The sequence below is a fragment of the Micromys minutus genome, assembly GCF_963924665.1.
Source record: "Micromys minutus genome assembly, chromosome: 4".
NCBI classification, from domain to species: Eukaryota; Metazoa; Chordata; class Mammalia; order Rodentia; family Muridae; genus Micromys; species Micromys minutus.
The window spans coordinates 88,412,976-88,426,230 of NC_137973.1; the positions used below are offsets into that span (position 1 = coordinate 88,412,976).

At 39.0% G+C, this 13,255-nt stretch overlaps 1 protein-coding gene across 2 annotated transcripts in view; it reads left to right on the forward strand.

The window, feature by feature from the left end:
- The first annotated feature begins 16 nt into the window (after positions 1 to 16).
- Positions 17 to 13,255, forward strand: part of LRRC40 (leucine rich repeat containing 40) — a 29,241-nt gene continuing 16,002 nt past the window's right edge. Inside the window, exons 1-5 of one of the 2 annotated variants that reach the window (XM_080915569.1) lie at positions 17 to 170; positions 3,581 to 3,762; positions 5,058 to 5,131; positions 7,290 to 7,419; positions 11,735 to 11,858. In XM_080915569.1, coding sequence (XP_080771695.1) covers positions 20 to 170; positions 3,581 to 3,762; positions 5,058 to 5,131; positions 7,290 to 7,419; positions 11,735 to 11,858 — 661 coding nt within the window. In that variant the 5' untranslated portion in view covers positions 17 to 19. Of the gene's footprint in view, positions 171 to 3,580; positions 3,763 to 5,057; positions 5,132 to 7,289; positions 7,420 to 11,734; positions 11,881 to 13,255 lie in introns of those variants that run through there. The other variant, XM_080915570.1, reaches the window with a different exon arrangement.

The following is a 13,255-nucleotide window of genomic DNA, read 5'->3' on the forward strand; positions in this document are numbered from 1 at the left end:
CGGATCAGAGCTTTTGAACATGTCGCGCCAGCCGAGAGCCCCCAGGTTTGACCCTCGTGCAGGATTCCGCACGGAGAGCAAGGACAGAGGTCCCTCTGTCCCCCAGGGCCTGCTGAAGGCAGCAAGGAGCAGCGGCCAACTCAATTTGGCGGGAAGGAACCTCGGGGAAGGTGAGGCAGCACGCAAACACCTTGGTACACTGTGCACCCCACCCGCGCCAGCTCAGTCTCTGCTAGGACTGTGGCCATGACTTACTCCGAGTGTTCGCAGAGATGTCCACAGAATGCAGGGTAGACATCGTAGTTTGGGAGTAAACTATCTATGAGATAGATCATGGGCAGATATTTGATTTGACCATCGCCTTCCTCTTTGGTCTTACCAGATCCCCTCTGTGAGCCTAGAATACTTAACCTCTCTTTCAAGACCCACATTTTGTTCAGTTGAGAAAAATCCCAATGACATATATACTACTTATCCTAAGTAATAATTCAGAATAAATGCTTCAGAGTGCATGGATTTGAGAACATCTTAAGAAAACTGAATGGCCAACAAGCACAAATCTACATACTGCTAGTATAAATAAGACCCTTTGTAGTGTACAGTAGGAGAGGACAGAGACAGAGAGGATTGAGAAGTAGAACATTCTTTCTGTAATATTTTTTTCCTACTTGCATGGATTAGATATTGATTGTATCTATAAGGTTGACTAAGTAAAGACATGATTGATAATTGATGTAGGAAGATCTAGCCCACCATGAGCTGCATCATTCCCTGATTTGGGTCTTGGACCCAAGGGTGAGCTGTATAAAAAAGTGTGCCTGCCTTGATTCATTTCTCCCTCTGCTCTTGATTGTAGTTGTGTTGTGAGTACATTGTCTGTTACAAGTTCCTGCCATCTTGACTGATGGCCTGCAAATGAAATTGTGAGCTAAAATAAACTTATTCTCTAAGGTGCTTTGCTATGGTATTTTACCACAGCATCTGGAAAGAAGAGTACAATTGAAATTGGTACCCAGGAAGTGGGTAAATCTGTAGTTTCTCTGACATTTGAACTAGTCTATATGGCTAGAATGTGGAAGGCTCTGAAATGTATGTAGGTCTAGTAAAAACACAGAATGTTATGGGCTGGTGTTTTGTTTTGTCTTTTTAATGGGAGGTTTTATAGGGAAACAAGGACTGTGTTGGGGAACTGGGTTAGCAGCCATTTGTATTATAGCGTGGTCAAGAAGTGGGTTTATTTTATCCATGTCCTGAGTACCTGAGAGAAGTCAATGGACTGGTTTGTTCTGCAGAGGCAATTTCAGGAGGATAGTATTCAGGTTAGTACTGAAAAGACAGCTAGAATTGATTAAAACCAATAGCATTGTAGAGAAGCCTCTTGCACAGCACTGGAACAGTAGGAAAGGGTTTTTTTTGTTGTTGTTGTTGTTGTTGTGTTGTTTTGTTGTTGTTTCTTTAGGGACAGCACAAGTAGACTTGTGGGTAGGTCTGTAGAGGGTTGTCTTGGCTATACTAATTTATGTAGGAAGTTGTCCCCCCTCTCACCCCCCCCCCCCCCGATTTCAGTTCCTGAATTTTTCTTCAGTGTTCCTAGCTTTTTCATCCATATTGTGGATGTTTTCAACCATTTTGCTGACTTTCTTCTCTGAGGCCTAGATTGAAACCCTCTGCTTGTTTGTATCCTCTTTTAATGTATTGACAATTTCTTACCTGAAAATTTGAAAGTTTCATGTGGCATTTGTCTCTTTCAGCATCTGTGAAGATCAGTTGCAATTTTTGAGGGGTCATATTTCCTTCTTCATTTTTTTTAAAGCTCTGTGCTGCAGTGTGCACACCTGTTGGTTTGTAGAGTTTTGAAAGGTGTCTTCATATTGAGTAGATTGTTCTTGAAGGCTCAGTCTCTAATACCACCCATCAAGAAAGAAACTGACTGACTTCAAACCCACCAAACTATAAAAATAACAAACATCGAAAATAAGTTGTTGCTCACTAATATACCATTACCAGTTGTTATAGTAAGGGTTACCATTGCTGTGAAGAAACACCATGACCAAAAGCAATTTGAGGAGGAAAGGGTTTATTTGGCATTGAAGTACGTCAGGGGAGGAACCTAGAAGAAGGAGCTGATTTTCTGTTCTTTTCCTATATTCTTTCCCCCTTTGAATTTCTAAAGTTTTTCTTCTGTTTATCTCTTTGGAATTATAATCTGTTTTCTTTATTCTGACTCTTGTTTACTGACTCGTACAGAGGCAAGCCTCCATTCCAGCATCTGATTGAGAAGTCTTTGGTGAATTTGGATGACAGTGAAGGTAGGGCATGGCTAGGGATTGATTGGCTTGAGTAATATTCCAGGTCCTGTGTCACTCTCCTGCAGCCATACCTTTGTCAGGGAGTGAAGGGCTCTCTCTACATAGTTGGTTACACAAGGGCAGAAGCTTTGATGCAGCCCGTTGACAAGCTTCTTCTTAGAGCTTCAAGCTTTTGCTTATCACAGTGCTATACTAGAGATGGGACCTAGGATCCTGCCTGAAGTCAAGCACTCTAGTGGAGATTCCACTTCAGAGTGACTGTTCCACCCATGACTTATAGGTGCTACCTTTTGCTACAGTAGAGTAACACAGTTTTGTGTTGTGGGTAAGAAACAAAATTATGTCTGGTAGAATGGTAGCTGCTAGGGTCAGATACCTTTCACAGGCATAATGGTAAGTGGCTCTGCAGAGTTTAGAGTGCAATTCGAATGTACCTGCTAAACCCTGGGTGGCTTCTTGATGTCTCATTTTTTTTTTTTCACCCGCAAAACAGGGATAGCAAAACCACCTATCTCACAGAATTGTCAGGAGAGTTCAATGTTATATTTTTTTGTTTTCAGTTCTAGAGATCAAACTTAGGGTCTCATGTAAAATTCCCATTGCAGTCTGTTTTTCCTCCCAATAAAATATATTGTGTTGTAATTTATTGATGTTGGTTTATTGGCATTTAAATACTTTTTAAACATTTATTTATTACTTGCACATGGGCAAGGCAGGGGACAACTTGCAGGAGTTGGCTTTCTCTACCATGTATTTTCTGAGGTTCAAACTCATGTGACCAGGCTTGACAGCAAATGCACTTACCCACTGTGAGGGTTTGAATGAGCATGTTTCCCAGAGGCTCCTGTGTTTGAATATTTGACCCCCCAGTTGGTAGAACTGCTTGGGAAGGATTAGGAGCTGTAACCTTGTTGGAGAAAGTATGTCCCTGAGGGTGGGCTGTGAGGTTTCAAAAAACTAATACATTCCCAGTGTACTTTTCTCTGCTTCTTGGTTGTGGCTCAGAATGCATACTCTCGGCTGATCATTTACTTTACCATCATGAACTCTAATCCTTTGGAACCATAACCCAAATTAAATACTTTCTTTTATAAATTGTATCAGTCATGGTGTTTTACAGCAATAGAAAATAGAACACACCCACCATGCTTTCCTTCAGGCTCTGGGGTTATTTGGATCCATTTGTAAGCTAAGCTTTCAATGAATATGTCACTTAGTCTTCATTTTATTCTTTTTCCCTTTTCTTCTTGATGTGGTGGTGATGGAGATAGTCCCTCAGTGTGTTTGGAGAATAAATTTGGACGTTCCTGAAGAGGCTAATCAGAATCTTTCATTCAGTTCTACTGAACGATGGTGGGAACAGACAGATCTGACCAAACTCATCATCTCCAGCAATAAACTTCAGTCTCTCTCTGATGACCTCCGGCTCCTACCTGCCCTTACCGTTCTTGATGTAAGTTGACTATAATTAGGGGATTGTAGTTTAAAAGACTCAGCAGGAAGCCTTCCTTGCTGAGCTTATAGAATGCAAGATAAATAAGAAACTGACTTGAAGGATTGGCTCCATGTCTCTGTGTCCACAGACCTGGTGTAGATGCTGTGATTAAATGAGTCACATGTGCAAACAGAACTGGCATTTGGCTTCTTGTTTCTGTTTTTATTCCCCTTTGTTAACTTTTATTTTAGACACGTAAGCAAGTATAGGACTCAGGGGCCTTTGTATTCCTGTTTTATAACTTGCCCTTAGACTTATTGACCAAAACTATTCACCTGAATTTTTTGTGTTTTTAATTGGGTCTTTTTTTGTAGTGAAAGTTGACCTGCCATGCTGTTAGAATTCTCTCAAACTCCACCCCAAAGTTACCTGGCACTATAAAAGGGGCTGCTTGCCCCCTCCTCACTCTCTTGCTTTTGCTCTTGCTTTCTTGCTCTTACCCCTTTTTCCTTCCCCCTATTCTATTTCCCCCCTCTTTCCGCGTGCTCATGGCTACCCTCTACTTCTCTACTTCTCTACTCTTCTCCTTCTCTCTCTCTCTGCCCCTACTACCTTCCTAACTCCCTACCCCATGCCCTCAATAAACTTTATTCTATACTATACCATCATGTGGCTGGTCCCTCCGGGAAAGGATGCCCAACATGGGCCCTCAGAGGCATCTCCTTCCCCCACACCTCAACACACCTCCATAGAACATACCCCCTTTCCCCACTCCCTTCACTTTTTCCTAACACATCTGGTAAGTGAAGTGTGAAGGGTGTATGTTAGAATCTACAGACTTTTAGTGGCATTGGCAGTGTCTAAATCCTTCATGTTTGGAAATGGTGGATGTAAACAGTGCCATTCTTGGAGGGGGTTTTGTTTTGTGTCTGTAAAATAACAAAACAATAGTCTGGCTTACTCTAAGGTTCTTTCTACTGTGAAGACAGTATGATTCCTCGAGGCTGTAAAGCTGTTCTCCCAACTCATATCTGTTCTGTGTGTGGTATGAAGAGACCCTCAGAACCCTGCTGCTATTGACCCTCCTCAGGTTGAGTCTGTGTTTGTCTCTTTTCATTTTAGTAATGACTTATTTGTTCACAACTCCTGAGCAGCAGTTTGGTCAGTACACAGAGTAAATTACTAATCACCCAGCATATTGGCATTTAATATGAAGAACAGGGGTTTAGTAAATATTTTTCCCCCAATGGCAAAGCTCAAATATTGCTCATTGTAAGACTAAAAATATTGACTTTGTCTTGTAACTATTTTAGATCCATGATAATCAGCTGACATCTCTTCCTTCAGCTATAAGAGAACTAGAAAATCTTCAGAAACTTAATATCAGGTAAAGTGGACCTATTTCTAAGACTACAGTTACAGTGGTATGAACCTGAAATTCCTTTTCTTCACATAAAAAAATAACCTTGAACTACAGTGTGGCCTAGTAGGAAGCAGGGTTGGTTAAACACCTGCCAGATGCTGAATTCTATACAAAAGAAGAAAACAAGACCAGATCTTTGCATCATCCCAGAAACTGGTTAAGGGGGAGCAAGAACTTAATGATTCTATTCTTTATTTAATTTATTTGTTTTTTTTCCTTTTTAGAGGAATCTTGCTGTTTGGCCTAGTGTAACACCAAAGTGCTGTGCTCTGGGCCTCCTGCCTTAGTCACAAGTCTGTGGGGCTGTACACAGCAACTTTGTCTCTCTCTCTCTCTCTCTCTTTTTTTTAATTTATTACATCCTCTCTTTATTCTACAGATTTAAGGCCAACTGATCTTTATATTTTTTATGTTTATGAGATACTTTAACCTTGTTTTAGGAAACTTCTAAGAATCTCAGATTTTAATTTTAATTTTTAGCCTGAAAAATCTAGGTGTTGCACAATAGATTTGAAATACTAATTATTTCAATAATGGTGAAGAAATTTGTGCTCTTTTTGTTGGTTTTAGTCTGAGGTTTTGGGTTTTGTGGTACTTAGTGAAGGTCAGGACCCCATGTATGCTCAGCAGCTGAACCAAACCTCATGTCTTTTAACTATTAGTTGGAGTTAAACGTCTAAGCCCCGTCAGCCTTCATTATTTTAATGTAATATAATTAGTCTAAAGCCCCTTCCCCCATGTTATATGTAAGCTAAAATAAGAAAATGGGATAAATTTTGTAGTTGAATTTAGGTTGTGATGCACCTGAAACTTATTCATGCCCCCTCCCCTCTCTTTTTTTCAAAACAGGGTTTCTCTGTATAACAAACAGTCCTGGAACCGAGACTCCTGAAAGTTTGTAGACCAGGCTGGCCTCAAACTTCAAAATACCCTTGCCTCTGCCTCCTGAATTATGGAACTAAATGTTTGTATCACCACATCCAGCAATTCGTAAAGGTTAACTACAATTCAAAACAGATGAAAGTGCACTACCCTTTAGGCTGTATAAAGGCACCCGTGAGATTCAAACCAAGAGCTTCATGTTTACAAGACAGGTGCTTTAACCAAGTAAGCCATGGTGCCAAAGCCTCATTCCTCTTAATTACCAGGAAGTATATTATCTTCACTGGGGCTTTTATATCAGTCAGTTGAGTATCTCTTCAAAAGGGTTCAACTAAAAGCACCAAGTATAGAGTCAGATTGAGCATTGCCAAACCTACCAGATCTGAAAATAGAAATAACTGCTTTTGTTTTGAACATGAAATTAAAAACCTAGCCTCCATAACAGACATGGTTCAGGGGCAGAAGAGATGGCTCAACAGTTAAGATGGCTGTGTACTCTACCAGAGGATCTGGGTTTAAGTTCCATACCTACACAGCAGTGCACATCTGTCCACAACTCCAGTTTTAGAATATCCAACACTCTCTTCTGGCCTTGATGTGCATCAAACAGACATGTGTGGCAAAACAGCCATACACATAAAAATAAATGTTTTAAATATATATATATATATAGCTCCATTACAATGTGTATGTGAACTTTTTTTTTTTTTTTTTTTGGGAACAATGTAAATATTTAATAAGAGTGCAGTAAGTCCCTTTCACATTATATGTTAAATAAACTGATTGCAAACAGGCACTCAAAAGTTTGCAAATTATTTATGTTTACTTAAGAATATTTTTCGGGCTAGAGAGATGGCTCAGCAGTTAAGAACACTGACTGTTCTTCCAGAGGTCTGAGTTCAATTCTCAAAAACCACATGGTGGCTCACAACCATCTGCAGTGGGATCCGATACCCTTTTCTGGTGTGTCTGAAGACAGCAACAATATACTTATATACATAAAATACATAAATCTTTAAGAAAAAAGAATATTTTTCATTGCCAGTTTTCTTTCAGACCCTAACTTGGTTGATTTAAATCTCTGCTGATGGTGTATATGTTTTGGAGATGTAGGTCTTGAGCAGCACTTGAATGGATAGCACCATTCGATAGTTACGAGGATTCTGTAGTTGATTGACAAAAGCCTTTGGTAAGTACTTCTCAGTCTAAGTCACTCGGCTTTTATTTTATTAACTAATAGCCATAACAAACTGAACGTGCTGCCTGAAGAAATTACAAGCTTAAAAAACCTGAAGGCACTGCATCTCCAGCACAATGAACTGACCTGCATTCCTGAGGGATTTGAGCACCTTTCCAGCTTAGAAGATTTAGTGAGTTATGACTTTTGGTTTTTGCATGATTTGGGGCTGTTGGGGATTTTCACTAAGCTAGAGAACTGAATATGATTTAAACTAGGACATAGGCAGCTGATTTTATGAGTAGCTTACCAGAAATTATCTGATTGCTACATTAGTAACTATAAACATGGCTTTTCTGTGTTATCAAATGAACTTTAATTATACTTCAGGAATAGAGTTTAGAAGAAAACAGTGGACATGCCTTTGTTATTCAGAGGCATTTTTTTTCCTTAATTTTCTTTTAAAGAGGGCATCAGATCTTTATAACTTCAGTTCCAGAGTGTCCAAAGCTCTCTTCTAGATACCAGGGTGTAACTGGATTTACAGACAGTTATGAGTCATCATGTAGGTGCTGGGAATCAAACCTGGGCCTTCTCCAAAAGGATCTAGTGCTTTGAACCTCTCAGCAATCTGTCCAGCCCCTATCCCATAGGTTTTTATACCTTAGGTGAATAGAGGGAAATGGTCTTGAAAGTACATCTGCTCTTATTTCTCTGTATTTTATATTCTGTTTTCTGTATTACCCAATGGCCTTCCTGCGCTATGTATTCCAATTTCTTAGTGGTTACTTTATCCTAGTTTTCAAATTAACACCTTTTTGGTCAAAACTTGCATACTGCCTGTTTGATCTTCTTTAAACAGAGTCAACCATAAATCAGTACAATATTATTTTAATAATTTTAAGAATAAAAACCATAGACACCTTGCATTGGCTTTATACATAGCAAGGTAAGTATAAGTGTGTTTGACATTTGCTTAATAAAGTAAAAAATGGAGACTTTTGCAACAGGAAATTTGTCCTAAGTTACACAACTGACAAATAATGAAATTGAGATTTAAAGATGTCAGTTTGCCTCCAAAGCACATTCCTTTTCTCTCCTTTATAATAGGATGAGAGTCTGCTATAAGATGTTTCAGCTGCAAGGCTTCAGTCCTCTGACTAAGAGGCTTCAGCCCATAGTATGTGCTGTAATTTCATACTGTGCCTTGTTCTTGTCCTTGGCATGCTTTAGAAAACTGATTTCTTATTTGAGCCTTAAGTTTTATTTCTTACTAATGGAAAGTTATTTCTGAATGTTTAAGTATTTATTCTCTATATACCCTTCCTTCATATGTCTACCATCTACTAGTCTTTAAAATGAAAGTAAGGTTTGAGAAGTAATAGGCATTTGTAGATAAAAGAAAGGAGGGAGCCATTAGATTGTTATATAAAAAAGTTAATTTTAAGGATGATTTATAAAATTAAGTATAGTTTTATGAGTATATGTTTGTGTGAGTTTATGGCATGTTTACGCAAATGCTGAAAGATGATCTCTGAGCCCTTGAAGCTGACATTATAAGTGGTTGTGAGCAGCCTAGTGTGGGTGGGTGATGGAACTGAATTTGGAAACTAAATTAGGTCCTCTGAAGAGCAGCTTGCTTTCTTAACTGCTGAGCTATCTCTCCAGTTCCAAAAATTGTTTTGTTTTGTTTTTCTCTAGAAAAGAGCATTATGTAGAGGAGAAGGTTAAAAAGAAACCTTACAATAAGTGGTTTCTCTTCTTCATGGGTTCCCACATGTTTCCTTCCTTCCTTTCTTCCTTCCTTTCCTCCTTTTCTTCCTCCCCCCCCCCCCCCAACAGAATTGTTTAGTCATGGCTGTCCTGGAAGTCACTCTGAAGACCAAACTGGTTTAAACTCCTCTGCCTCACAAATGCTGGGACTAATGATGTTCTTTACCACTGCCTGGCTCAAGAATTTTTCTTAATGATTCAATATGCTTTAATTCAATAGCATTTAATTAATGCTAAATAAAATATGTAGAAAATACATCAAAACAGATTAAAATATAAACACTTGTAATCATTTATGCTAATATTTCCTGACATTATGTAGAACTTGTTTAGCTCAAGAGTACCAAGTAAACATTTATTTAAAGAATGACATGTCATAAATATGGATCTCTTTGTATATCATATTTGCTTTAAATTTTTATTTGTTACATGTATATAGTGTTTTTCCTCTATGTGGGTTTTTGTATCTTCTGTGTGCCTGGTGCCTGCAGAAACCAAAAGTGGGTCCTGGAACTCGAGTTATAGGCATTTGTGAGCTGCCATGCGGGTGCTAGGAATATAGAACCTGTGTCCTCTGCAAGAGCAACAAGTGCTCTTAACTGCTGAAGCATCTTTCCAGCCCCAAGAATTTTATGTAATAAGTAAACATTTGACTGTCTTGATACTGTTTAGCAGTTAGGAGCAATTTTATTAAGATAATTTGACTTCATCATATGTTTTCAGAATTTCTTAATTTCTTGTTAGGAACTCTTCATTGTCAGTAATTATTTCATTGTGGAATAATTTTGAGATTATACAAAAAGTTTTAAAACTACAGTGAAGAGTTCCCAAATTCCAATTAACTTAATTTTAGTTTTTAGAATAACTTACTTATTTCAAATTTTTATACATTGTATCTTGATCATATCCATTCCAGTTTTTCCTTCCCAGACTCTCCCATCACCCACATTTTAACTTTCTCTCCTTTTTTGTTTGTTTGTTTGTTTTCTTGTAACCCAGTGAGTCCAATTAGTGCTGCTTGTTGGAGTGTGGGTTTGCCTCATTGGCTTGATCATGTGCTGGTGGCCACAGCTGCTGTGAGTTCAGTGGCCATCTCATGTCAGGAAAACAGCACCTCACAGTACTCCTGCCCATCCTCCAGCTCTTAAGTTTTTCTACACCTTCTTCCTCAGTGTTCCCTGAGCTTTGTGTGTCATTTGGGGTTTGGAACTAATTTTTAAAATTATTATTATTTATTATTATTATTGTTTTGTTCTTTTGTTTTCTGTTTTTGAGACAGTGTTTCTTTTTGTGTATCCTTGGCTGTCCTGGAACATGCTCTGTAGACTGGACTAGGCTGGCTTTGAACTCTGCCAGATTAAAGGAATGACCCTCCAGCACCAGGCCTACACACTCAGTTTTCTCAGCACTTTTACCAGTTGTGTTTCTAGTAACTGCTCCTCACTGCAAGAGGCTTTTCTAGTCAAGACTGAGAGTAGCACTTATTTATGATTATAAACATTTAGAAGGTAGTTTATCAGCATGTCTACTTAGCAAAACCACAGTACTAAATCCCTCTACCTTAGCCCCAGAGCCTATGACCTCCTCAGCCTTGGACTTTTGACCAAGTGTAGAATGCCACACCAGTTCTCTTCCATGGAACATTCCTTATATCCAAGCATAAAGCTCTTGTCACCCTCATAACAGTCAAGCCACTACTGTAAGTACATCTTGCTTAGCAGATAGTATTATAGCATACAGGGTCCAGTATTGAATAAGCTCATTGTATCTTTTTCCCCCAGTGCCTGCAACTTCTGGCATTCTGAAAGCTAGCAAGCATGGAGGAAGTTTACTATTCAATTCTAAATTATCTTTGCCTTGCAACCAAAGTATGTGATGTCTTCAGCAATAGGGTCTTGCCATCTAGTTATGGTCGACAGCCAAAAGCAATGGAAATGGCTTGTGTTGCTTTGGGGGCCTTTGGAATCTCCCTGACCAATACCTATAGGGAGGTAAGCTATGTCTGGAACAGAGTTTTGTTTAATGACCCTTGTCTTCTGGAAGTAGTGCTGTCTACCAGTGAGCTTTTTCTTTAAGCTTTACACACACACACACACACACACACACACACACACACACGAGTAGTTTTATTATTAATTATATATATGTATATATGTATGTATGTATGTATGTATGTATATGTGTGTGCTGGAGTATATGGGTCCTCGCAATGAAGGCCAGAAGAGGGCATTTGAATCTCCTGGGTTTATTGTTATAGGTGACTGAGCTGCCTGACATGGGTACTGGGAACCAAATTCAGGTCCTCTAAGAGGAGTATGAACTCTTCACCACCGAGCCCCCCCCCTTCTCCACTCTGGTTCTCCACTCTGGTTCTCCATCCCTCTGCCCTATTCACACTTGACCCTTTGACCTCCAGAGTTCTTTTATCTCCCTTTGAATCACATGTTCTACTACAAAGGTATTACTTGAGATTAGTAAACACCATAATATAAAATAGTTCCAGAACTAGAACTGATTTTAATTCCTGCCCATGACTTTGAACAGATAGTGGATGTGCAGGTGTTGAAGAGGAGTAAATCCTGGTCTGTGAGACAGTGGCTCACAGGGAGAATATCTGCTCCTCTGAAGTCATCTCTTATTCCCAGATCTCTTCATAACTCTGAAATTCCTTTCATGGGTACCTGTTTACTGTGGTCTCCTCACTTACAGATTCACCCTGTCCTTTCTTTTTAAAGGATCTTTCAAACAATCGTCTTGCAACTGTGCCTGCTGATTTTGCTTTGCTGTCCAGTCTGCTGCGACTCAATCTTTCCAGTAACCAGCTGAAGAATTTGCCAGCAGAAATAAGCAGAATGAAAAGTAAATCGCCATAGTAAATACTGTATGAATTTGAAGTTAATGCAACTTTCTTTAAAACAGTTGTTAAGATCATTAGAGAGAAAGAAAGTGCATCTTTTAGTTGTAAATACAAACACTACTTAGTAAGATTTTCTCCAGGCCATTGTATCTAGGGTCTGCCTAAAGAATGACTATCAAAAGACATGTAGACAAAATGAAATTTTAACTGGTGAGTAGAGGAAAGAACATACAGGAATTTGATGAAGATTGTGCTTCATGCTATCTTAGTGAGTCCACTTGGGATGCATGGGGCTACAGCTGTAGCTTCCTTTGCTTGGGAAGTCATGATAGCTAGTGAGGGTCCTGTTTTCCCTGAGTACCCAGTTATTCAAGATTGTTAATTCTTTTTTAAAATAACGAAATATCAAACAGAAGTGATTTGTCGCTTACAGAGGTAGCACTAAGGGGCCACGGGTACACTCTGGTGCTTCGGTGTTTGTATTCCTGTCTTTTTTGGCTAGTAATGTATAAAGGATTTTTCTTGTAAAAGCATAGTTATAAATTACATTAAAATTATATAGTAAGAAATCAAAGGTTTCGAACTATGCTATATGCTGTCATGCAGGCTGGCCTCAGACTTGCTGTGTAGTTGAAGATGGCTGTGGTCATCCTGCTTCCACCTGGCTGGTGCTAAGTTTACACACTTCAATTGCCATGCCAAACTCCTGTTCATATTTTTAGGAGTCATAGATGTGATTTTTCTACAATTAATTGTAGATAACTTTCCAATTAAATTGTAAATCTTTGATTTTAATTTTAACTCTGCTTTAAATGAAATTATTTTCAGCAGGCCTTGCTTGACTTTAGATACTGGCACTTAAGATTCTCCTTATCTTTGTTTTGAAAATATCTCCTTATTTTCAATGTTACTTCCCTTACCTAACATAATATATGACCAGGACAATATGTGGAACATGGCCCTAGACAGGTGGTACTGTTGAATCAGCCAGATGCATGGTTTGGTTTGTTTGGTTTCTGATTTTCCTAACTGGAGCATGCTAAAACAGCAGGAAGGCATCTGAGCTCACACAGCTGCCTGATGACTGACTATGTGTGTTCTCAGCCATGCTGCAGTGACTCCTCTTCACACTCCATGTTTGCTAGTTATTTGTTCCTGGTGAGCAGAGCCTAGGATTTTACATTTGTGTGATGCTACATAACTAGAAGGCTCTTCTCTTGACAGTTTGCCCTTGTATTATTCACAGTGGTTCTCTGAGGTAAATAAGACAGTGATACATTTTTTTCCCCAGTTTAAAGATTGATTAATTACGGGATTAAAGATTAAATTTAGAGCTGAGTTTTTAATCCCCCTCCCAGAAAACACATTTCACTGCTTTGTTCTTCAGCTAGTGCTCCTG